The sequence below is a fragment of the Cupressus sempervirens genome, chromosome 7 (assembly GCF_028749045.1).
Source record: "Cupressus sempervirens isolate cs-2001-9-10 chromosome 7, ASM2874904v1, whole genome shotgun sequence".
Taxonomy (NCBI): domain Eukaryota; kingdom Viridiplantae; phylum Streptophyta; class Pinopsida; order Cupressales; family Cupressaceae; genus Cupressus; species Cupressus sempervirens.
Window position 1 is genome coordinate 746,123,831 of NC_143124.1, and position 27,052 is coordinate 746,150,882.

The 27,052-nt window shown below is 36.0% G+C and overlaps 1 protein-coding gene across 1 annotated transcript in view; it reads right to left on the bottom strand.

The window, feature by feature from the left end:
- The window catches only part of LOC149549420 (protein DJ-1 homolog A-like), a 47,249-nt gene extending 20,918 nt beyond the window's left edge, over positions 1–26,331 (bottom strand). The window contains exons 1-4 of the mRNA XM_089792800.1: positions 26,015–26,331; positions 25,176–25,376; positions 23,464–23,613; positions 22,407–22,586 (exon numbers count right to left, since the gene is read on the bottom strand). Coding sequence (XP_089648926.1) covers positions 22,407–22,586; positions 23,464–23,613; positions 25,176–25,376; positions 26,015–26,035 — 552 coding nt within the window. The 5' untranslated portion in view covers positions 26,036–26,331. The remainder of the gene's footprint in view (positions 1–22,406; positions 22,587–23,463; positions 23,614–25,175; positions 25,377–26,014) is intronic.
- Between the last annotated feature and the right edge of the window lie 721 nt (positions 26,332–27,052).

Sequence of the window (27,052 nt, forward strand, 5' to 3'; positions counted from 1 at the left end):
CTAAGAAAGTTAGGAAAATAGAAGTCATTAGAAGCATTATTGCCTCCTCCTCGCGCAATTAACATTATCTGGCGCTACATCCTCCACCATCACTGTCACCATCAACATCACCTGGCACTTGTACAAAATCATCACCATCTCACCAAAAACCCAAGTCATCCTTGAATGAACAACATAAGGCTGCCTACGTGATTACTAGCAAATCACATCGATAATTGAGTTAGTATCCACAGGTGTAAGGAACATTGGAGTTATTCTCATGTTCCCATGAGTATTAACTTTTCAAGAGAGGAATTGTGTGTTTGATACTCTGTATTAGATATTCAATTACTAATATGTTATGTTATGTGGTATAAAAACCGACATCAACAACAGTATGCCAGGAGGAATGTCTATAAAAACTTTATCATGATCACTCAAGATATTTTGGAGATCATCCTCGAGAGGTGTTTGTTGCCCTTTTATAGGTTCTGCCGAGACAAAATAGTGTGCAGCCCAAGCAACGTCATCACGTCGAAAAATTGCCTCTATTCGATGTGTAGAAACTTCCTTTGGACCCTCATTTGCCATTCCACAGAGAACAACCTTCTTTCCATCGACAACAAAAGTGAAATCCATCCATTTGAAGCTCTGAGTGTATTCATCAAGTGCCTCCATCCATTGTATGCCCAAAATAACTTCCATGTCATCAAGGTCCACTATGAAAAAATTCTTGGTCACCGTGTGATTCGCCATTGTGATACTTAGCTAAGGAACAAGGTGTGTGCAGGGCAGAAGAGTCCCATTGGCAACCTTGACTTGGAATCCTGCGTGCGTCTCCATAGGTAGACCTCTTCGTTTTACCAAAGATGAGTTTATGAAATTTAGAGTTGCTCTGCAATCAAGCATCACCATAACCCTTTGTCCTTGAAGGGTTCCCCATACACGAAATACCGTGCACCTTGGGCTACCGGCTAAGGCGATAGTTCCTCCCCGCCGCACCAATACTGCAATTCTTTCCGTATGGTTCAAACTAACCATTTTGGTGTCTTCGTGGGGTTGGTTGTCTTCGAAGGGTATATCTTCCAGATTGTCCTCATCATCGGACATGACCTCAATGTAGTGGATTTTTCCTTTCCCAAAGCATCTATGCTCAGGTTCCCATGGTCCTTTGCAGTTGAAACATAGTTTCTTCCTTCGAAGCTCCCATCTGGTAGCTTCGTCCAACGACGACTTTCTTGGTGGAGTTTTGTTATCTTTATTCCTCGGAAACATTGGCAGTTTTGAATGTGAGTAACTTCATGAGGATGACGTCATTGATGATGCCATTCTCCTTGCCTTCTTAATGGCCTCCGACAGGGTGGCAGGATTGAACCATTTTACCCAACCCTTTAATGGTCCTACCAATCCGTTCATGAAGAGCACTATCCGTCTTCTTTCAGAAATATCCATGACCAAAACAGAGAGTTTCTGAAATTCTGCAATGTACTGGTCAACAAATCTAGTTTGCCTCAGTTGTGCCAAATCTTTGAAATTGAGTTTCGAGTATTTACCGTCAAATTGATCTATTAATCTCTCAGTAAATTCTGCATAACTATTTATTTGATCATGCCCTAGTGTGATGGTGTCGTGATTGCACCATTCATGTGCAACTCCCTCCAAGTGCAAGGTTGCAAATTTAATCCTTTCTTCTTCTGGCATGCGATTAAGCTGGAAGTAAGTATCTGCCTTCATTACCCACGCTTGCGCAGATATGGATCCAGATCCATCAAATGGTGAAAAATTTACTTTACTCAACTTACTCCTAAGATCGTCATTAAAATATCTTCTGTTTCTGCCTCCCAAATATCTCATTCTCAGATCTGCATAATCTTTGTAGGATATATCTTCCTCAAAATTGGCATTCTTCCAGTCTTCTCTCAGTTGTTCTTGCATTTCTTCAAAGGTCGGTTGCTTCCCTCCAGGTGGTGTCTCCATCTGTGGGCGAAAAGACGACATGGAAGGTCAAGAGCGTGCTGGATGAGGGTTTTCTTTACCCAACACCGAGTCCGCACTATGACCATTTTGTTCTCTAGATATTTTATTCTCTACTAACTTCTTGAGAGTCTTTTGTGAGTCGCTGAGTATCATTGATTTGTGCTTGATTCCTCGCAAGTTCTCTCAGTAGTGCCACAAGTTCGGCAGCTGTGGGTTCCAGTTCGACAACCATTATATCAACAAAATGGGTTCTTCTCTTTTGACTATAAACTCTCATTCATTGTCCACAAGCTGGCAAGATCGAAGCTCTGATACCACTGTAATATTGCTGAGTCCCATGTCACCTCTAGAGACAATCTTCTCTCGTCCGTTGCTGAAGAACTACACCGGATGGTGTTATTTCAGAAGCTGTAAGATGTGAAAGTGCTTGTACGGATAGGGGGTACTGTACAGTTACCAAGGAGGATGGAAGCCGTATGGTTGTAGAGTACGGTGGTGCAGGAGAGGATGCCATATGGTGTCTAGGAAGGGGGTCGTACAATGTCTAGGATGGGATGTACGATAAACAGAAATGGTGGTACGGTGGTCAATGTTGGCCATATGATGGAGATGGAGGGTGGCATACAATGTGAGGGCCAGGAAGGTCATACGGTAAGCCGTACAGTGGGAAGATGGAGGATGGAAGGGAAGTACGGGGGTGTGGGTGGATGGTGTATGGAAGACAGAATGTAGGTTGTATGGACAATGAGGTAGTTGTACGGGAATGTCTGAAAGCCGCACGGTTAGGTGTCTAAGCCGAGAATGATAAATTGCAACTGTGAATGTAGTCTTGTTCATACATAAACACAATAGATTTAGATGAAATCTAGACACAATAATAGAGACTTGAATATGAATAATCCTTCAAATAATATATGCGGAAAGATGATGCTCCGATTTGCTAGATCCGAGCGAAGTGTTACAGGCGACGGAATAGGGTGAGGGTTAAATCCCACCGAAACCGGATAAACCAAATAGGGAAGGTCTTTTACTTCCGAAATGGCGAACAACAGAGAACTCCAACAGGAATTTGCAATACAGAGAAATTTGCAATACAGAGAAAATAATCCAAATTGTATACCTAAAGACTACCCACAAGCCGTGCGTAAATACCCATTGGTGAAAACTTTCCGAGGGTGTACAAAGATAGCCAATGACAACACAAACTACACAAACAAAATAAAAATGGGTCCGAGATATATTAAATCAATCGACCCATTTACAATAGTTTTCTTAATAATCTATTTCATGACGGGGATATTACAAAGATTTCTAATTCATCAATGGTCTTTTGTACAAAATGGGATCTGATCACATTCTCAAAAGGTGCATTATGTGCAAAAAAATAAAAGGCCTGTATTAGAGGAAGCACACAAGGGGTTGGTCAACAACCACACAAGACAAGATAGTACTATCAAAAAAGTCCTTTGGTTGTCTTATGGTGGCTGACATTGCATATAAACACATGAAGTGGTAGTTGGCTATGACACCTTTTAAAGAGTAGGGAAATCATTAAAGAGATGTTATATGCCACTCTCACCATGACAATCACAAGAATTCTTCTAGAGGTGGGGATTGGATTTCATCGGATCTCTTAAGGTCAACCAACTCCATTGATGTAGATATATTGTTGTAGCATAAGTGTACTCAACTTAAAGGGTTAAAGTTAGAGCGTTATTGAACAACGCAACCTTGAGAGCTGCCAAATTCATTTACAAACACATGGTCACTAGATATGTCATTCCCATATAGATAACTAGTGATGAAGGGGCACATTTTGTTGACCACATCATTCAACTTATGATGAGAAAATTTTGGGTATTTCATATCCTCTCAAACCTATAGTATCTAAAGAGCAAATGGACAAGTGCAATGGACGAAAAAAGTTGATGAAGGCACACCATAGAAGAATAAGGACACAAAAAGAAAGAGACTTTCTATTATCTGAATAAAGATTCTTATTACATGCATATTACATTCAATAAAACAACCTACAAGCCTCACATGCTACAATATTATTAGGTTCTAGAAACCCCTTTTCCTACAATATCTTCCTTCCCAGAAAAACTGTCTTCCCACCTTGAAGATGGGCCTTAAATAACCTATTTGTAGGGTACAAACCCAAAATACAATTTATATTGGTTAACTTGGCAGTTGGGCAACAAAATAGAGGATTGTAATTCAGCTTTGGACCATGTGCAAAAATAGGTAGTTCCCGAAAAAGTGTACCAACTTCTGGAAGGCATAACTTTTGATCCAGGACTTCAATTGATGAACAATTTATATCACCGGAAAGCTCATTGAGTGCTCTACAGTCTTATTGACTACCTACGGCCAACCCCAATTTTTGGGGCTGTATGGGACCTTTTAATGCCTCAAATCCGACTCTGAATTTTTTTTGGAAGATCTTTGAAATCTTAAAACTTTAATGACTTTTAAACATGAATGATTTTGACTTGATTCTTTTTCTAGAATGTGTGATTTTACCTTTACAAGCCTTTGTATCATTTATGTCCCTATTTCCCTTATAATTCAAGCGCTCCTATAAAAGTCTGCTTTCCCTAAAAAGTAGCAACTTCCTAAAAAATAGAAAATTGACCCAAAAATACATCAGTGGGGTCCTAAGAGTTGGAATCTCTATTTTACCCAAATGGATATCTAGAAATACAAAAATGTCGAACAAAAACTAGCTAAAACTAATATTTTTGGGTGATGTAGAATTGCTTTGACATTGCTACATGCTCTTGCATCAAAAGTACTCATCTTCTATGCAACATTGAAGGAACTGATTGGGAGAAAATACCAGCTGTACTATAGGCTTATAGAACAATGTACAAGGTACTCACATGAAAGACACCATTCAAATTGATGTACAACCACAAAGTTGTGATCCCTACAAAGTATATGGTACCAAACTTAAGAATTGTCATGGATAATTGATTGAATGATACTGAAAGTTTATGAGAAGGCTTTTTTCAGTTAATTCAACTCAACGAACAAACAACACTAGTACAATGGAAACTGAGGTAATGCAAAAATGGCCAAAGTATTAGAATGACAAGCATCTCCTAAGAATGAACTTCCAACCCAATAGTTAATTTTAAACTATAATGAATGTAACAAAATTGTGGTTCTATAACCTTTTATAACATACAAATAACTCTACAATATCTATTTAAGGACATGAAATGGTTGGATTGGCTAATGGATGGCATTCCATTGTGAATGTATCTTCAATTGGAGGATTGAGAATAACAATCTGCCAAGTTGGAAAGCATAATACAGAGTGAGGAGCAACACAAAAAGAATGAATTCTAGAAAGTGTACACGAGTTGTAAGCTTGCAAACAATTAAAGCTAGAGAGGCACAAGGAAGAAAGGAAATACAAAAAGAAAATTTCTCAAAAATGCATTTATTTTCATTCCAAGGAATCTTAAAAAATGTGCGATTGCCACTTCTAACTGATTTTCCTAATCTTGAAGTTTTTAAGGATAAATTGTGTTCTCTGTTGTTTTAAGTTTTTGCTCATCATTTTATTTTGATTGCACACTCTAACTGTAATCTATAACAATTTTTCTTATCATTTGAATGGAAACTCAAGTAGGATAGCATCGAATGAAATTGTTCGATTACTAACCACACAGGCATAATTTTGTTGTCAATGACTGATTACTTTCTTTCAAGGTCCGTGGATTTTCCAACGACCTCATTGCTTGCTTTATGTTCCCATCTTCACCCATTTTTACTTTATAATATCCTTAATTTTGTGTTTCTGCAATCCGTCCTCTTCCTATTTTTCTAGCATCACTGCTTACGTCTATTGTTTTGTTTTTGTCAGCATTACACAATCTCAAGTTAAGCAACCATACTCTTGATGTTAAGGAATGTAGATCAATGGTAGAGTTTATCTTTCAATTTAATTTCCAGATAACAATAGATCTGACTGTATATGAATGCTTCAATTCTGTTATCAATCAACTACAGAGATATAGATACTTGTGTTTGAATCTTCCAATGAACAATACTAATCCTTTATTGATTGCAGGTGAATCTATATGCGATTGCAAGTATTAACATGTGATAGTTGATGTGTTTCCAAGCGATCATAGCACTCAATATATATAAGGGATGGAACAGTTATGTCTCATGTAGAGACATGGGGCACGTAGAGTCATGTCTCTACATTAGACAACCCTTAACAACATTAATTATAATCCATTAACACAAATCACATTCGGTGATTATATATCTCATAAGCCCAATCATAATCAGTTTCTAATAATTCATGAGCATCCGACCATAGTTGGTGAACGGAGTAATAATAATATAACCCACAGTAGTGGGAGAATAGTATGTGACAGAACAGTAACATCCACGATTCATGCAACCTGTGATGTTATCACAGTATGATCGCTGCATCATAACAAAGATTGAATCAGTACTCAAACAGATCCAAATCATTTTGGATAGTCACACATAATACTCTCTCTCTCTCTCTCTCTCTCTCTCTCTCTCTCTGTATGTATGTATGTATGTATATATTGTTTCTTCTGAACAATAATCAGATATTTGATATCTGATAGATGCTACAAATTCAACACTCCCTCTTAGCGAGGGAGGATATGACTATCTCACAAAATGATGATTTAGGTTTTATCAATCTTATGTTGGCATCATTAAGATGCTCATCAACACTGTTATCTTAGAAGGATACTAGTTATCTGTTCTTCGGACATTCTGGGACAATAACTGGGTATAGTCTATCAGATGTCCATCTTGATCTTAAGATAATATAGAATCATGATCTCCAGGTCATTCTAGGACTAAGATAGTCTATCATGATGCTTTTATTGTCATGATTTCTAGCACATTCCAGGACAACAAGTTCACACAGTCTTATCATGACAATGGATCAAGAACTCAAATTAACAACACAAGTAGCACCATGACTTCCTGCTCATTCCATACTTTTGTTATCATACTATCTGGCACATTCTGGGACAACAATTTAATGAAGTCTATGATAACAGGTCAATCTATTGTTAAGGTCATCACATCACAATAGAGACCTAACATCTCATAAATGAAAGATCGTCAACTTTCATAGATAAAACACATGTGCACAATAGTAACTCATCAATTTTCTTATTATATATATATATATATATGAGATCTTAGGAGTTATAATTATAATTACAACTTTGTCATACCAAGTTTTCCTTTGAAATAATCGACTTTTAACATTGCTAGAGGTTCAGTAACTATATTGACAGTCTGCTCTTCAGTGCTGATATATTCCAACTTGATGACACCCTTATTTACCATATCTCTAATGTAGTGGAAGGGTATCTCTATATACTTGGATCTTTTATGGAAGATTGGATACACCGAGAGTTTGATACAACTTTGATTATCACAATGTACAATTGTAGATTTTAGAGGCTTCCCAAATAGTCCAACCAGTAACTTCCTTAACCATACTACTTCTCGAGATCCCATTGATGCAACTATGTGCTCAGCTTCAGTGGAACTTAGAGTGATAGAAGATTGCTTCTTACTAAACCAAGATATCATTGCAGATCCAAGACTAAAAATACATCTTGTAGTGCTCTTTTGATCAGTAGAACATCCGACCCAATCAAAATCTAAAAAACCATGAAGTTGTAACTCAACTTTGTCATATTTTGGATCAAGGCCAATAGTGCATGGAAAATGTATTTTTCTTCCATGAGATGAATCTTCTTAGGTTCAAACATAAACTAACTTAGAGCATTTGTAGCCTAACAAATGTTAAGACGTGTGTTCACTAAGTACACTAAGGATCCAATTATCTATCTGTCATATGTAGGATCCATGGCCTCAAACTCATGTGCTTCAGTTTTGAGTTTATGAAGATTTGTCTTCATAGGTGTGGATAACTGTTTGTAGTCCATCATGCCAAATCTGTTCAATATGTCAATAGTATACTTCCCTTGATATAGGAAAATGTATTCTTCCTTTTGTCTTTCTTTTAATCCTAAGTAGTGTAAAAGGTGTGAATCTTTCATTTCAAATTTAGCTATGAGGTCTTTCTTACATTTAACAATAGGATGATCTTCACCTATTATTAAAAGATCATCAACGTAGAGAACTAGTATTCGCATGTCTCCCTCTAATTTTTTTAAGTATCCTAATTTGAAAAGGTAGTTGTCTATTCTCTCATACCATGTGTAAAAACAAATTTTCATAACAAAATAAAGGCGATCTAGAAAGAGTTTTCCTCAATAGAATTATTGAACAAATATACTGAATTCCTTTTCATGGGACATTGACTGCTATTAACTACCAACGATTAACTGAAATAACAAAGCTCAATTGAAATAACTATATCAATGATCAATTGAAACAATGATCAACTGTAATAACTATAATAACGATTAACTAAATTAACTGTAAAAATGATCAATTGTAATAACTATAATAACGATTAACTGAAATAACTGTAACAATGACCAACTGTAATATAACTATAATAACGATTAACTGAAATAACTGTAACAATTGATAAAGAAATCATATTGCAATGTTTGGATTTTGGATAACCACATAACCTGGTAAAATCTGAGAAAGGAATGAAGCTTGTTGGACGCTCAACAACTTGCCTCACTCTTTACAAAAAAGATCTTGAATGCTAATTCCCAGTATGAATATTGCTCACGATTTCAGCAGATCATCAGTATAACAAGGAATCGTGGAAGGGAAAAAATTGCAATGGTTACTAAATGGTAACAACAAAGATATCGGGTGCTATGAAAAACGTGGTCAGGCAATATGAAAGAAGTCGTGTAATAAACAAAGAAGTTGAGTGATGGAAAAATCATGTCTTCCACCTCTCTCAACTTCATAATATAAAGAGATTATATGTCTCTTTGGCTTCCAAGAAGTCGTAACATAAAAGAAAAGACTTGGCTCTTGGACACCAAATAAACATGCCAAGTGTTCAATCGGTTTCTAGCAAGAAAAATGAATAAATATGAATAAAAGATTTGAAGGTTATAAATAAAAAATAATTATGGTTTATATCTATCTACATGCATGTAGATATACTTATGAGGTGGCATCATATTATTATTAAAAATAATATTATAGTGTCACTTTATTCTTATATCTATGTGTATGTACATAGGTATATATTATAATGATGTGGTGGAAAAATCAATCAAAATCCTTTGAGGCATGTATTATTTTTAATTAAATTAATTTATGTTTTAAAATGTTTATTTAATAACTCATGCGGGTCCTTCAATTGTATCCTAAAGTTCAAGTCGCTAGGTCCTTACCAAGGCAATTTAAAGTCATACCTGTCAACCTGATGATTGGACTAAGCTAGTATCCCGTTCCGTTGATCCTATTTAGCAATGCTTCCCCCCTTCATCTTCTCCTACAATCACTCGTGCAATATTTCATGATAACAACAAGTTCCAAAATAATTTTCATAATAACATTTAATATAGATAAAGAATTTAGTTATTAACCATAATTCCAAAATCAAGCAACTGCTAAACATCACATGACAAATAATGGATATCGACAATCTTCATTAAAAAGTTAACCTAATGAATATATCAGATATAAATAACTACCTACTTCACATGATTATGAAAGAAAATTCCATTCAATCTAACGGCTATAAATAAATCTAAAATTAGGTCAAAATTTGGGATGTAACACCATGCCCTAGGGGCTTGTTTAAGACCATAGAGAGCTTTCTTCAGTCTACACAAATGTGATTTGTTGTCATGGATAATAAACCCTTTTGGTTGTTCTAGGTATGCTTCTTCATTAATGACTCCATTCAAGAATGTCGTTTTTACATCCATTTGATGTACCTTTCAACCTTTGGATGTACCTATTGTAATTATAGTTCTAACAGATGTGTAACGAGCAAAAAGAGCAAATGTTTCTTCATGATCAACTCCTTCCTTCTGTGAAAATTCTCTAGTCACAAATCTGGCTTTGTTTTTTCCAATATTGCCATCAAGTGCTTGTTTGATTTTAAATTACCATCTTCAGGAGACAACTGATTTGTCTTTGGGTCTTGGCACAATATCCCAAACATTATTTTTCAACATAGATTGATATTCCTCAATCATGGCATCCTTCTAGGCTTGGATTTTTAGGGCTTCTTCAATATTAGAAGGCTCTAAATTAGTAGTCTCATTTATGTGAGTCTCATAACATGAATGGTTTCTTGTCTTCTTGGTTTCTCTAAGGATTTCATTGGGGCCCACATTATTTTCTTCAATCATTTTCCTTGCCCATAGGGGGCTTTTCTTATTGAGTTTGAATTATCCTTAGAGTTAGGTGTAGTGGGTTCATTATCTTATGTACCACTCTCCCTCTCAATCATAGAACTTTCATTTCTCTCAGGAATGGAATCATCATTAGGTTCTTCTATATCTTTAGAAGTCTTATATGCAATATCTTTGTCAAACTTGACATCTCTGCTGATTTCAATTGTCCTTGACCCTGAAACATATACTCTATAGGCTTTGGAAGAATTATGTAGCCAACAAATATGCCTTTCTTTCCTGAGGGCTCTAGTTTAGTTCTTTTCTCCTTAGGAGTATGAATATATACAAGACAATCAAAGATTCGTAAAAGACTTAGGTCAGGTTTGTTCCTTGAGAAGACTTCTTTAGGTGTTATGTTTTCTAGAATTGCATGAGGGGATCTGTTTTGAATATATACTACAGTATTAGATGCTTCGGCCCAAAATGTTGTATGAATATTTTGATCATGCATCATTACCTTAGCTACTTCAATGATAGTTCTATTTTTACTTTCTGCTACTCCATTCTGTAGAGGATTATATGGTACAGTATAGTCCCTCTTAATCCCAATAGATATATAGAATTCTTTAAAGTTCTCAGAGATGTATTATCTTCCATTATCAGATTTTAGAATTTTGATCTTCTTCCTAGTTTTATTTTCAACTAAGGCTTTAACTTTGGAGAGAACCTCATTTGACTCTTTTAGTTTAAGGAAATATATCCAAGTTTTCCTAGGATAATTATCCATAAAGATGATGTAGTATGAGTATCTTCCTAATGAAGGTACTGACATAGGTCCACATAGGTTAGTATGAACAAGTTCAAGAATGGTCTTTCATTTACATTCACTATGAGGCAAGGAAGTTTTAGAGTTCTTTCCTAATGCACACCCTTTACATATCCCTTGATGTTTAGGTTTAAGGTTAGGTAAGCCTTTTACAATTTTCTCTATAGAAGGTAGAGCTTGGAAATTTAGGTGTCATAGTCTTCTATGCCAGATCTTGTTTGTTTTCCTAATTTCATGGTTTAGGGCTAAATTTGAGAAGTTACAAAGTTTGTATAGACTCCCTTCTCTAAATCCAATAGAAATTGCATTTTTAATGTTTGAATTTTTAGGCCAGCATAGGACTTTATTTTCTTGAAAGGAAACCTAATACCCTTGATCTACTAGACCAGATATGGAGATAAGATTCCTCTTGATTCTAGGAACAAATAGGATATCTTTTAAGTGTGAGTTGAACTCTGGTACTTAGTTAAACTGAGTAGGTCCCAATTACTTTCACAGTGTAGGTGGAGTTCTCTCCTGTTGTCACTTCTTCGATTGAATCAAAGTATGGAGAATTGGAACCGGATCGAAATTGGCAAAGGTCGGATCTAAGTCGCAAATCAAACATGAATCGGAATCGAATCAGCCACGAATCAGCAAATTTAAGAAACCTTTAAAATTTAGAGATTTTAACAATTTAAAACTTATTTCATGCACCCTTTATTGAATATATCTTAAACACACTATAACATCATCAAATAGAAGCTAACAAACATAAAGATGGAACATAAATGATAAATCCATCACATACATGTTGTGAAGTTTTCACACCATCGCCACAAAAGTTTTGGGGACCCGCTTTTTCAGGCAAGCTTTGGCAATTTTCGCGGGTGTTGGGAATTTTTTTCGGTTGCCTTAGCAAAATGTGTTGTCATCCAGAGGTTCTTGAATTGACGATTCTACACCTTGGATGTCTTCGGGCCAGTAGGGATTTGGTTTGTTTTCATAGGGCGCAAAACTTGATTTTCTGAAACATGTAATTTTGTCCTTAGGCCTAGCAGGTTTCAACAACATTTTTTCGAGGGCTAAAATGATATCTGGCAAGATAAAATTGCAAATTTTGGACTTAGATGGATTTTGAAATTGGATTAAATTGCGAAATCTCATTAATTTGGTTGAAATTTTGCCTAGAAGATTTTAGAAATGTTAAAGGAAATTGGTAATTTGGAATTGAAAAGTGATTTTGGCTTGCTAGATTCGATTTTAATGATATTTTAATTGCCAAAATGTTGTTAAATGAAAATTTTGACATTTCCTAGGCTTACTTTATTTCTATTTTGCAATTTTGGGTCAAATTGGCAATTAAAAAGGATCAATTTCGCTATGGGGCTTAGTTATTTTCATGTTTTATTTAAAATTGAGCCATTTTGGAGGGTTTAAGTTTTTGTTTCCCTCCAAGTAGGTCAGACCACTTTGGAGGTCAACAGGAGGATATAAGAAGGGGCTTCCCCCCTCTTATTTCGTTATTCATTTTCACTCCTCTTGCTTAATGTTGAGTGATTTTCCTCCAACATGGCGAATTTCTCCTTTGCTAGCGATTTGGCTTGAGGATTTCCATTTTTGGGCAGCAAATTTCTTCCTAGAGGCTGGGCAATTTCTGCCCTAGGGAAAATTTGTGGGTGAAGATTTGATTTTAGGCAAGATTGGATGATTTTCCTCCTAGGGCAATGAAGTTTTTCGTTCAGCTAGGGCGATTTTGTTTCGTGGAGAGACAAGGTTCTTTAAGGTCTGATTTTTGCAAGTGTGGGCAAATTTAGATGGACAAATTCTGATTTGAAGCAAACTTTTCTGCCCTAGGGCAGCAATTTTCCTTTTAGTTGGGCGATTTTGGCAAGGAGGTCGAAATTTGGTGAAAGAAGCAGATTTTTGCAAGTAATCTATTTGCTAGAGCATCACATTTTGGAGGACTAAAATTTCTGAGATCAGATTTGAATTTGAAGAGGCCCGATTGTTGGTAGAAGGCAAATTTAAGATAAGATTTTCATTCATCTTTAGAGGTGAATATTGGTTTTGAAGGTGGATTTTATTCCTTGTTCTTGCTTGGTTTGTTTCCCTTATCTTCTTCTTGCACTATTCATCCACCACTTCATCATCTCCATATATAAGCTGAAGTTGGGAAATATAAGTGTAGATTTCATGAAAGGACACTTGGAGAGGCAGAAATCAGCTAGACCACCCTAGGATTGAAATTGGGAGATATAAGTGTAGTCCATCCTAAGGTAACGAAGAGGCAAAAATAAGTGCTAGTCCCACCCCTAAGTTGGAGAGGTGATTATAAGTGTAGAGATAGGATTTGGAGAGGCAAAAATAGGCTAGATTCCATCGATAGAAAAAAGTTGGGAGATTTATAAGTGTAGTCCATATCATTTAGAACGAAGAGACAGAAATAAGTGTTTAGGATGGTGGATGTTAGTACAAGCAAGAACTCAAAGGGAACGAATACCAAAAGAGAGAAGGAAGACATGATGCCTAAGACAACCTTCTTCTCGAAAGTGAGGCGAATAAGTGACACAAATATCGGCACAATGAACATGGTAAAGTTGAAGGAAGGACAATCTCCCAGGGCAAAGAAGATCTACAAGAGCGGAATTGTACACGTGACGGCTTTCCCTCCTACCTTGCCTTGTCCAGAATTGGTAATGGAGTGTGCATCCCAGTTTGATATTGTGACCAAGTCCATTGTTGATGAAGGGAAGAGAGTGTTGGCTAACATTAGCGGACAAGTGGTCGAAGAAGTATTCAATATTCCCTAGCATAAAGGCATGACAATGGTAATGATGGATCAAACAACCAAGTTCTTTCAGGATAATTAGGATGCCTACTTCATTCATCTAAAGCAGAATTGGTTATGCGAAGGCAAGAAGAGAGTTACCAAGTCGTCAAAGGTCATCAAGTCAGATTTCAAATCAGAATATGGCAACTTTATTGTGCTTCTCAGCCGAATCATGAGCGTGGCTCAAGGTATGCAATTCGAGAACTGGATGTACTATTTTATTGATGAAATTGAAAATGGAAAGAGAATATTTGATTGGGCTAGAATTATAAGTGAAAATTTAGAGTTGCAACTAAGGATAATACAAATTCAAAAGCAATTCTACATGGGGTCCTACATTTTCTATTTCATTGTGAGACTATATGAACATCCTGGACTTAAGGCCTTAGGAGTGATTGGTAACGGGCCGGGGCAATGTTTGGTGCATGAGTGCTATCCACAGCTTCATTTGCACAATACCAAAGATTATAAGATGTTTTATGACACCTTTTCCATGAAGACGATAAGGATATTACAAGGGACACCTACTAGGAGACTCTCATCGGAAGTGGAAGCAAAAGTTAAGAAGTATGGGAGTTGGTTCATCCAATTTTTGCAATTCACATATATCAGAGTAGCAAGAAGTACAGTTTGTCCCAAGAGACTTCCAAGGTACCCACCCAACAAAATAGTTTTGATGGAGTTGGCCAGGCAACTTGAGCATTATGACAAGATGATGAAACTTAAAGGTGAGACAAGGATTACCTTCTCATTTGGAATAGGCAATGATACTTGCTGTAATCCTGTTGCCTTTGCAGCTACAGAGGAGTTAGAATGGTATCATCTAGGATGGTATAGAGCAAGACAAGGATTCAATCCTAATGGTCTTATCAAGGCATCTCACGAAAACACATTCAAACATATTCCTACTATAGAAGATTTTTGGGCCAATGCACAGGATGACTTCCATGTGAGGAAGCTAGCTTTCTCAAGATTGTCAATGGGCATGATGAGGACAATCAGATGGAGAGGCCTTGATATTCCCAATCAGCTGGAAGACAACGAAAATGTGCTAAGAGAAGATTATGATACAGTGGATGGAACATAATTGGGTCCAATAGATTGGGATGATCATCAGGATCCTTCTTTAGAGGTGGTTACAAGGACAGTTGATCTACACACCGAGTCATGGTACAATGAGAAGTTAAGGCAATTATAAAGTCAAAAGGTATGCCTTACTTATGAGAAGATTAAACTAGAGAAAGGGTCCAACGAAGTTAGTAGAAAGGTGGGGGCAATAGCCAACAACAACGAACAGTTAAGAGTAAGAAGACAAATTTGGAGGTTGAGAAAAGTAAAGAACATCAAGAGCCTCCAACAAAGAGACAAAATGCAACACCATCAAGGAAGAGCATAATTGAGGCTAGGAGCTAAGAGGTTAAGACAAGTGGACAAAGGGTTGTAGTAGAGGTGAGCTCTGATTCAAAATCAAGTGGTTACAGTAATAGTACTAAATACTCTCCTCTCTCGGAGAACCAACATGGAGATGATATGATAGTCACTAGTGAAAAAGAAGATAGGCCAATTGATATTGAGGAAGTAAGCCAGGCACCTAAGGATGTTAGTGATGCTTTGTTAGTCGAACCGAATCCAGATTTGGGGAGATGCACTGCACCACTGTGGTCAAGGCAAATGCTTATGCCAAGAGGCAAGGTGGTGACTGTTCGAACAATTGAAGATATTCAAAGGTTAGTGGAAAAGGAAGATAGTGAGAAATAGAAATAAATTGCAAAAACAGTGGCAAAATTAATCAGGAGCGATGATGAGGGTCATTGAAAAGTTCAGATTGCTATAACGAAGGTTGGCAAGGTAGTGGATGAGATTGTAGCCCAGGAGTATGAGATAGTAGAGCATGACTTGGGAAGAATCACGGATGACATGGAGTGTGGGGAGATCCAGGAAGGCATGGTTTAAATTAGAGAAAGGTTGAGAAAGGAAAACAAGAGGATTGTAAAGTTGGAGGCCGAAAACAAGTATTGGATAGATTGCCAACCTATCCAACAGTTGCATCAAGCATCCCTTTCGCAAGACAACGGGAGCAACATAGAAGAGATATCAGCCTAGTTGCACGAGATCATAGATTGGATTAGTGATATAATTTAAGATGGGTGAAATTTCTTGCCTTCCTTTATCTCGACATTCAAGTCATTGGTGGCTATTAGAGACAAATTAAGAATATTTGAAGGGGAGTGGAAGGATTTCCTTCCAGTCAAGGACTTAGCCATTCCTAGGCTATGAGCAGTTATTGGGCTACCAGAGAGATATCTGGAGAGAACCAAGTCGATGGATGAAGGAGGAATGAGTACGGTGGAGTCTTGGTATGTTTCCTTGACCATCAGATTGAGGATACTTGAAGAGATACGAAATGAGATTACATAGCACAGCCCACGTGTTGACACTTCCATTTTAACCATGATGAGCGATGTTGGGGTTGCACTTGATTTTGAAGATATCAAAGAGGAGAATGTCAATGGAATAGAGTTTGGATCGAGATTGAATGAGTTGGGGAAGGTTGCCATCAGGAAGAAGCATTTGGGCATCCTTGCCTCCCTCATTGCCTTTATCGGATATGCGAAAGAATATGAGAAGGATCATGAGAAGACACTACAAGTAGCGAGCAACATGATGAATTCAATTGAGCTGAAGATGAAGAACATGCCTTGCCCTCCCATGAAGGAGTCAACGACAAGCTAGCTAAGTTCATTGCCTTGGCTAAGAAGATGAAAGAAAGGGGTAGAATTATATTAGAGGATCATTTGATGTAAGCTCAAGTGGCAAATTCTCTTTTCTTTTTGGGTAGGATAGGTGTTTGATTCTGATAGGCTACCATTTTGGTGTCTTCTCATTGGTTGCCACTTTTCCTTTTTTCATTGGTTCATTGATGAGGTGGCATCTTCTCATTGTCCGATGGGGTGGCAACCTTAGTTAGGGTATCTGGGATTTGATCTGGATCATTGATTTTGCGTCTTAATCTCTACTGTTGGTTGTACTTTTAGCCCCTATATGAGGCCATTTGCCCTCATTTGCAAAGGGTTGAAGAAAATTGTTGCTTAGATAATACCAAAATTGCTTTCTCTTATCATTGTTGTGTCTTGCACGGTGATTAAGAACACTTGGTGTTATTGCATGGTTTCTACTTCAAAGGGTTGAAGAAAATTGTTGCTTAGATAATACCAAAATTGCTTCTCTTATCATTGTTGTGTCTTGCATGGTGATTAAAGAACACTTGGTGTTATTGCATGGTTTCTACTTCCAATAGTTAAAGTTAAATTCCATTGAAGTTGTTAAAGTAGATTTTATTTCAAGAATGTTGTTAAGCAAGAGTAAGAATAGATGGATAGTTGTATGGTGATATTAGTGGATGTTTGATAGGGATCCATAAACTAGGCCACTAGCATCCTAGCGGCTTGTTAGGAAGCCTTGCGTGGTAATCTAGTCCCTTTTCCCTTGAATCATTGCATGTATGGAGGTAGCGCCACTAGCAAGCTTTCCTCAGATTTGATACCCATCCATCTGCTAATCTTTCGATTCATAGGAGTAAAAGTAAAGCAACAAGTAGTTTGGTAGTTGAAGTTTCAAAGAGCCGAGTTGGAAGTGAGATAAGTTGGAAAAGAAAATTGAGAAAGTTAAATCAGTATACGTTGCAAAGCTAGATTTCATCACCATCATAGCAAAAGTTTGACATCCTTGAAAGAACAACGTAAGTCCGCCTACGTGATTAACCAACAAATCACATTAATATAACTGAGCTAGTATCCACAAGTGTAAGGAACCTTGGAGTTTTCTCATGTTCTTCATGAGTATTCACTTTTCAAGAGAGGGTTGAGTGTTTGGTATTCTATATCAAGTATTCAATTGCTATATGTTATGTAGTGGTACAAAACTGACATCAACAATATGTAACTACATTACATGTAAAATGTAAATTGTAGCTGAAGTAAATAGAAATCATAGGATCATAATGAGTCAAATCATAGAATGTATGTAAGATGAAGATCCATAAGACATCAAATCATAAATGTATGTAAGGTAAAGATCCATGAAACGTATGTCTATAGTATCCATAAACAAAATGAAAAAACAAGGCTCTAGCTCAAGCCTCATCATCATCCTCAAGCTCAGCCACAGCATTAGCCTCAATCTCTCAATATTATGTCTGCCTTCTACAAAAGCATCTAAGGTAGGTCCTAGAGGACTACTGAGCCATAGCCCCGACATGTAAGATGGGCTCACGAACAACATCGCTAGGGCCTGTGTCTATGCGTGCATGTGTGTGTTTGCTAGTGCCTGAACGTGCTCTAACTTTTCTCTTCTTCTCTCTTCTTCTCACTCACTTTTCCTCTCTTCTACTCATGCTAAACAATTAGAAGGCCCTTTAGGGTTAAAACAAAGAGGAAAGGAAAAAAGTAAAAAAATTTAAAAGTATTTTTATTAAAATTTGACTTGACTTTTTGCCAACCAATTTTTCGCAATTCACAAAGGTGATTTTGGCAATTGTTTGCGTGAATTGGTGATTCATGAGATGAAATCACTGATCTAGCTCACCGGTTTTAAAAAAAATTGGGAACCATGAATCAAATCGCCAAACCGGCAATTTAGGTGAGTTCATGGCGATTCTCATTATTATGGTTTGAATATCCTTCAAGATTTTCAAACTAATCTTTAAATCCGATTATGTGCCTAGAGGCTCCACTGTCAATTATCCAAGTGTTTTTATTGGTGTTTAACTCACTTGATAAGGCAAGGAGGCATAGTGAGTTTTCTGCTTCCTTGATTTCGACCATGTTGATAGGATTTTTCTTCCTTTTTGGACAATACTTGTGAGTATGTTCAAATTTGTCACATCTATAACATTGAACTTTTGATAGATCCCCTTTTTTATAGTTTTTCTTTCCTCTCTTTCTTTTGGATTTACCCTTCTTATCATTTGATTTTGCATGTAACACTCAGACCTCTTCCTCCTTATTAGAGATGATACCTCTTGAGATTACTCAAGACTCTTCTTGAGTGCAATCATTTTTTCGTTGATCGAATTTAGGTATAGTGGGACAATTAATGCAAAAGATAAAGAATTCCCATGATAATGGTAATCCTCTAAGGGCTATTAGAGATAATTCCACATCGTCTACATTATTTCCAATAGTAGAGAGTTGGTCCCTTAACTCATAAATTTTTGAGAAATAGGATGAAATTGTATCTCCTTTATCCATTTTGATGTTAATGAGTTGCTGTTTTAAGGTGAGCAATCTGCTGGCATTGTTTATCTCATATGTATCTTGAATAGTTCTGAACACTTCATAAGCAATTATTAGTTTTGCTATTGATGGAAGAATATGATCTTTAACTCCATCAATGATTACTTTCTTAGCCTTATTATTACACCTTTTCCATGTTGTCTTTTCTGATAGGTATTTTCTTGTTTTCTTCTATAAATGACTCCAATTCAGTTCTTGAAGTATTGCTATAATTCAAATTTTCCATGAAACAAAGTTAGAGGCACCTTCCAGTCTATCCTCAACTCTAATATTGTTCACCATGATTGATTTGTTGAATAAAAAAAATATCAGTGATCTTGAAGCAAATATCAGAGTCAGTTTAATGCTTGTTCTACCAACCTTTCTCTAATACCATGTTAAGGAATGTAGATCAATGGTAGAGTTTATCTTTCAATTTAATTTCCAGATAACAATAGAATTGACTGTATATGAATGCTTCAATTCTGTTATCAATCAACTGCTTCTGATATCTTACTTGTGTTTGAATCTTCCAATGAACAATACTAATCCTTTATTGGTTGCAGGTGAATCTATATGCAGATTGCAGGTAATAACATGTGATAGTTGATGTGTTTCCAAGCGATCATAGCACTCAATATATATAAGGGATGGAGTGGTTATGTCTCACGTAGAGACATGACTCTACATGTCCTTTGGACCCGTAGGGTCATGTCTCTACATGAGATGACCCTTAACAACGTTAATTATAATCCATTAACACAAATCACATTCAGTGATTATATATCTCATGAGCCCGATCATAATCGGTTTCTAATAATTCATGAGCACCCAACAACAGTCGGTGAATGGACTAATAATAATATAACCCATGATAGTGGGAGAATAGTATGTGACAGAACAGTCACATCCACAATTCATGCAACCTGTGATGTTATCACAGTATGATCGCTGCATCATAACAAAGATTGAATCAGTACTCAAACAGATTGAATCATTTTGGATAGTCAAATATAATACTCTCTCTATTTGTATATGTATATGTGTGTGTGTGTATATATATATGGATGTATGTATGTATGTATGTATGTGAGTATATATTGTTTCTTCTGAACAATAATCAGGTATTAGATATCCAACAGATGCCATAAGTTCAACACTTCACAACTCTTTCAAAGAAAAAGTATACAAATTTTCAATCAACCACTCGTAACCATTATAGACCTCCTGCTTTGAGAATTATGATTTTGGATAGATGTTGCTTGAACTCCCTATGCATATCTTGGCACAATTCATCTATCCTCTTTTGAGATGTCTTTGATGTGCAGATGTATCCTCCTATAAATTCACCAACCATTTTTGATACATCCTCTATCCATAATCTATGCAAGAGTGCATACTATTGGTTCTTTATGGGTTTGAAGCTCATGCGCAAGGAGTCAAGGACACCATGAAAGATGGCAACATTCATGTTAAACCAAAGGCATCTTTAAAAGCTTTTCTCCCTAATTCCCTAGTTTGCAAAAACGACAATTAAATATTCTCAAGGGAAAAGATTGGAACTAATAACCTAAGTGTAGTCAGAAAAGTATAATTATAGCTGGCTAACTAAATATTGTTATCTTTTGCATTTGAGGAGATTAGTCTCTGACTACGTGTGGCTTGGTAGTTGTCAGTTAGAAGCAGTCGGTAGTCTTAACCAACCTCGTACACTATTTATATGTTGTTCATTGTAGTTGGGAGATTTGATTCTCCCTTGCCATTGTACTTATTGCATATTACTGAATGGGATAGAAGCTCTATGTTTTGGAGTATTTGCACTTGATGTTCTATGTTTTGTATGTTACATTCTCGTTTATTGTTAAATGTGTACTATGGTAAGGTTGTGTTACTTAACAGTAAACAACAATGTAACTTATAGAACATAGAACATCAAGTATGGATACAATTTCCAGAAAGATAGAGGATTTTTTCCATTCAGACATATGCAACAAGTGCAATGATAACTTAAAGTCAGATCTCCCAACTACAACCAACAATATATAAATAGTATCTAGGTTGGTTAAGAGTCAAGACTACCAACTATTAACTGCCAACTACCAACCCACGCGTTAACTGATCTCCATAACATAATAATAATTATTTGGCCGCTTGTAACTATACTTTTGCCAAATACACTTACTAGTCCTCCAATGCGTCTTTTCCCAATACTTAAAAACGCATTCTCCATTGATAATTGCATACATAAAAACCTGCATGTGAGCCCCTTATTGGCCAACGTATGAATGTTACTGTCCAAATGTTCCATTCCTACCATAAATTAAGCTGTCCTCACAAGTTTGCAAAAATGCCTTTGGTAGGTTCTATTAAAATTTAAGAGTGACCTACCTTCTGCTTTCTCACTGCCTTCAAGATAATTGAAATTGTATTAGAGTTTTTATTCAAAGCCTTCCTCAACTGCCTCTTCCTAATGGATGGAACCCACTATTTTCTTCTTGCATGGGCACCTTCTACAAAAGAGAAATCTGTACCTATTGGATATTGTACAAATTTCTTAAAAGTACGTTAATTCACCAAACCTACATCAAAACCTTTCTTCATGCATCACACCCTCTAATATAGTACTTGTGGTTGGAAATTGAATTAATTATTTTTAAAAATTTCAGTCCATTCTCCTTTGAGGGTGCAAAGTAAAAAGCCCAAATTAAGATAATGTCAGTTTTTGATATAACCTCTACTCGACAAATAATTTAGTGATAAGCAGGAGATAATTTCCACAGCAAGTCAAATTGTGATATTGCTATCACAATCTAGTACAATTGCTATCACAACTGAGATAATTTAGTATTAAGATTGCTACACCCTAGTACTTATCATAAACTATATTTCCTGAATTTATATCCAAACTTATGATTTCTTTTTCTTTTTTCATCTCATTTTTCAAATGCAGATAAAATGCAGATATTAGGTTAAAAATTGAATCTGTCTACCTTTTAGACAGGGGAATACGTAATACGTATTATAACTAATAATTTGCCTTCTGGTTTCTATACAAATGTTTTTAGTTTATATGACCATCACTGCAAAAGAGGAGAATCAGAACATATTTGATTCAAACTTGACCTCTATGTGATTGAAAAGGTAATGCCATCACAAATTCTTTAACTGTATATCATTATAAAGATTAATCTTGAAAGCAATATTTTCCAAGTGAAAAGAAAACTTACAGCAAACGTCTGCATTTTCTCCAAAGCTTGCTTGCCATAAAGTTGTTCAACAAGAGATAGTGCAAAGTCCAATGTCAAGGCAGGACCTTGGCAGGTACTAACAGGTCCATCTACCTGCACACTACAGTCCACTGGCACTGCAGAAAATAGCTGGTTCATATATGAAGGGTGGCATGTTGCCTTTGAGTACCAGCAAAGTGAATATAATTAGCATCAAGTTGTCTTCCAAGCATGACTTCACTTTTCTACTCTGACAGAAAGTAAATATTCATAGTAATTTGAATCACTTGATCATATACATTGGAAAACATTTGCGGGCACGAAAATAGAACAGACAAAAATAATTAATTTTACTTTTCTGCCAAACTCATTGATAGAACATTTTCAAACATGAAGAAAATGCTGAGTCAAACACAAGCAGCTGCAGCCTGTAACAGAAGATTAATATGCAATCCACTTGGAGGCAGTTTTCCATTTAAAAAGTTGGCTGGTCAGATGTCCTAGTAAACACGGCATTACAGGATTCTATAGCCATAAATAAAGACTAGGTATAATTAGGGTAAAAAGTGACTGACTAATATTGCTAATATTTTTATTTTTTATCCAAATCTTTTGGCAGACAAACGATAAGTCTACCTCAGTTTGTAAAACAGAATCTTTCAGTTTCAAGATTTCACTAAGTTTCTACAAAACATAGATTAGTAAACAAATGATAAAATTATTCTAAACTTCAACCCAATTTGCAAAATTATTTTCCCAGTTTGGTTAGTTAGCACCGAATGAGAATCAGCATCTGAGCCAACAATTGTCCATGGGTTTAGGGTCTCTTAACCCTACCTTCAGCAAAAATAAAAAAATAAAAACTACAGAGAGCCCAAGTTCTGAATTTATGAAAATAGATTTCTCAAACATTAGATCCCCCGGCCTGTGTTGTTAATATATACTAACAAAATAACCTGCCATGTTTTTAGTAATTTAACAAATTAGTAATCACCACAATTTGAAATGAGCTCCTTTCTTATGGATACCACAAAATGTCGTTTTAAGAAGGATTTACCTTCCGTCCCTTGAGTAAATCCCATGCCTCCAGAACAACTGCAGGAGCTGCACCTATGGCCCCAAAAAGTTGCCCCTTATCTGCTTGAGCCTTGGTAATGTTTTCCAAAACTTTACAGTCTCGCAATCTTTCTGAACCAGGAATTCCTCCCTGCATGAGCGTTGCTCATTAAGAATCAAGGCCTAAAAGTTAAAGTAAGTCAAATAAAATACATAAAACTAACTGAAAAATGTAAGCAAAAAGTATAGCAGTGTGCTCAGGTCACCATAGGACATTGTAAACAATATGCAAGTCGTTTTTTATTTTTTTGACGTTGTTTACTTGATAAATAGAAGTAATATTGTGAAGATGGACACATTTCAAAACCAAACAAAATAATTTAACCCGCCCACAAGGACCACACAGTAAGCATGCATCTCATTTAACTAAGCTACAGAGATCTGAGGATAACCCTTCTGTAAAACTTACCTCAACATGTGCATCCATGTCATCCACATCCCTTATGAATCTTATGAAGAAAAAATACATAATTGTTTTAACACATTTTGGCAGATGATTTTTCTTAAATTCTCATCAAGAAAAAGAAAAGAGACACAAACCATTTAAAAAATTTAATGGTTAAATCATGACGTAAAGCTTCAATGATTTACAAAGTGCATCCTATTAAATAATGATTAAAAGAAAGGAAAAAAAAAATCATAAGATTAAAAAGGAAGGCAAAATGTGAAATTAGGGAAAAATTGAAGAGGGAAAAAGGAAGATAGAAATTAAATTAGAAAAACAAATTAGGAAATTTTCTTATCTAGGCACTTATTTAGAAGTAATGATGCTTTTTGGACTTTAAGGGAAGAATTTATTGCTACCTAATTCCAGCGAATCCACATCAAGCGAAAATTTCCTTCCCTTGAGTGAAAATCTTTTATTCTCACTCTTCAAAGATGATTTTAGTGGCAGCAGTTTATGTTTCCTGCTTGCCACAGGGGTTCGTCAGAATTAGTTTTGGGTGGGATGACACAGCTGAAGACCATTTTTGCCTTTTGGATGTGGCTTGCTTGCACTTTCATTGTGCTTTGTCTACTAGATTTCTTAGGGGCTTTGACAAGACATGGTCCGACACATTGTAGCAGTGATTTGATAAATTTAGTGATGTCTGTTTACTGAATTGAGAGTTGTTTATTCGAAGAAGTCCAATAGTCCACAAAAACTGAGAAAAATGACCGAAACCTTCCTGGACTTGAATTTTTTTGGCCTGTTGCAACTTTCAACAAATGATAATAGCATGGGGAATGAAGAGGAACAACGCTTAGACAAATTTGACCAGGGAAGATCTTTTTATAGATTTCTCAAATCTGTACTATATGATAGGTGAAATGAGGCGATGCGCACAAGAGAGCTAGGTTTCAAGCAAAGCTTTGCACTGCTAGATTGACTCCCAAGTTCCCAACACACTCTACAAGCCGGTGCCAAAATGAAATATGGAAGATTCAAATGCTTGGTACCTTGATGATAAAAAAAAATAAAACTGTGGATTTTATCAAACTTGGAAGTTGAAATCTATTTTGTGACACAACTCTGAAAGTATATAAACATCACTGCTGTTGATGTGCAAATTCTTTTAATACAATACCTTATTAATCAGTAATTGGAAGACTTCTCAACAATTAGTAACTGCAGCATAAGGGAATTTTAAAAACAGATAAATTAGACCATACCGGTAGGATGATAAGGTCATATTTGTTGGACACGCACTCTGAAATGAACTTGTCTGCTACCAACTTTACATGATTCGAACACACAACCTGCAAGTCCCCTTCAACTGAGGCCACCGTAACGTGGGCACCAGCATAGCTGAGAACATCGATCAGAGTTACTATCTCAGTTCCTTCACTGCCGTATGCAATTGGTATCAGCACCTGTATTGTCATTATCATTATAGGACTTATAAGGATTTTTCAAGCTTCCTCAATTCAGCATATTTTTAGGGTTTTCGCCTAGAAACTCTTGTAAAAAAATATTTAAAAAGATAAAAATATGTTTTGTTTTGTCAATCTGCAGTTTCCAGAGCGTGCCATTTTGTCAATTCCAACTCCTAGTAAAAAAAATGAAACTAATTCGCAACTTGCTTCTGAAGATTCCCGCCCCAAATAATAAAATGAAACTAATTGGCAACCTGGAAATGTTGGCTAAGGGCTACAGCCCAACCTACTAGGCAAGCCTAAAGTGAATAGCAGAAATTGATTGGCAATTTGCTGGTTCGTTCTGACTACAGCCTAGCCTACTGAGCATTTGAATTTTAACCCCAAGAAAATATAAGTAATTAGCAACTACTTTCAAACATTCTGGCTGCTGCCTAGCTTCTTATATCTTTGGATTTTGACAATGGAACTACAGCCTAAACTGTTACGTACATGGGTTCCAACCACAGGAAAACAGGAAACTGATCACTAATTTTTAATTTATTTTTTCAAAAACATTTAATGTAGTAAACTGTAACATTGCAAATTTATCAAGATTTCTCTGTACTATGAAACTGAATTGAATAGTCTCTTACAGTTCTCGGCGGTGGCTCCATTCGTAGGAATTAATGAATTCACAATACTGAGAAATTGTTTTTGACTACCAGCTAATAATTGCTTGAATATGTTCTGCTTAAAGTATACTATAATAGAGTTGCTCCCTCTGAATTTTCTGTTGCACTGTTTGATAAGCTGCTTCCCTGTCTATATTATTTTTGCATGATATTTCATATAAGCTTTCGGACCAGCCGCCATGATCCATTTGACCAAGAATGGTGATAAAGTTGCGCGATTGCAATTTGCAATCCCAAGTACGACACTTCTAGTTTGGTATGTTGTGACAGATTTTAGTGAAAAAAAATTGAATGAGTTTGTGTTTTTCAAGGTGGCGGTTGTAGTCATCTATTTAAAAAATTGAATGAATTGTGTTTTTTAAGGTGGCGGATGTAGTCATCTATTTAAAAACTAGTTTGGTGTGTTGTGAGAGATTTTAGTGAAAAAAAATTAAATACAAAGTGAATGAATTTGTGTTTTTTAAGGTGGTAGTTGTAGTCATCTATTTAAAAATCTATTTGTGTTTGGTAGTGAATATATTGGCTTTTAAAAATTAGGTGTTTTATATTATTATGACACAATCATGGAGCTTTGAACTTGGCAAGACTTGATTTTTGGTGAGTTCTTTTTGAGCCATTCAACTTCGCCAGTAGACCAAGGGCCCATTGACAAGCTACATTACTTTAACCAATTAAATACAAGTATTTTCACAATTCCAACATCTATTAAAAAGTTCACTTTTAAGAACAAATTTCTAAAATAAAGAAAATATTATATATCTAACATTTGATTGACATAGAGTAATTTAGGTAAGGGGGAAAATATTTTCCCGAGAGAAAATTTTGGCTGAAATATATTGAATGGAAAGGCAATGGACTTGTTCTGCAAACATACATTGAATGAAAAGGTGGTGGAAGGCTTGTAGAATGTTGTTACCGGACTTGGAAGGAGACAAGAGTTGAGAGAACTGAAAACATAGGTAGCAAAGCCCATTTCATTCTTTTCATCAAACAATTCAC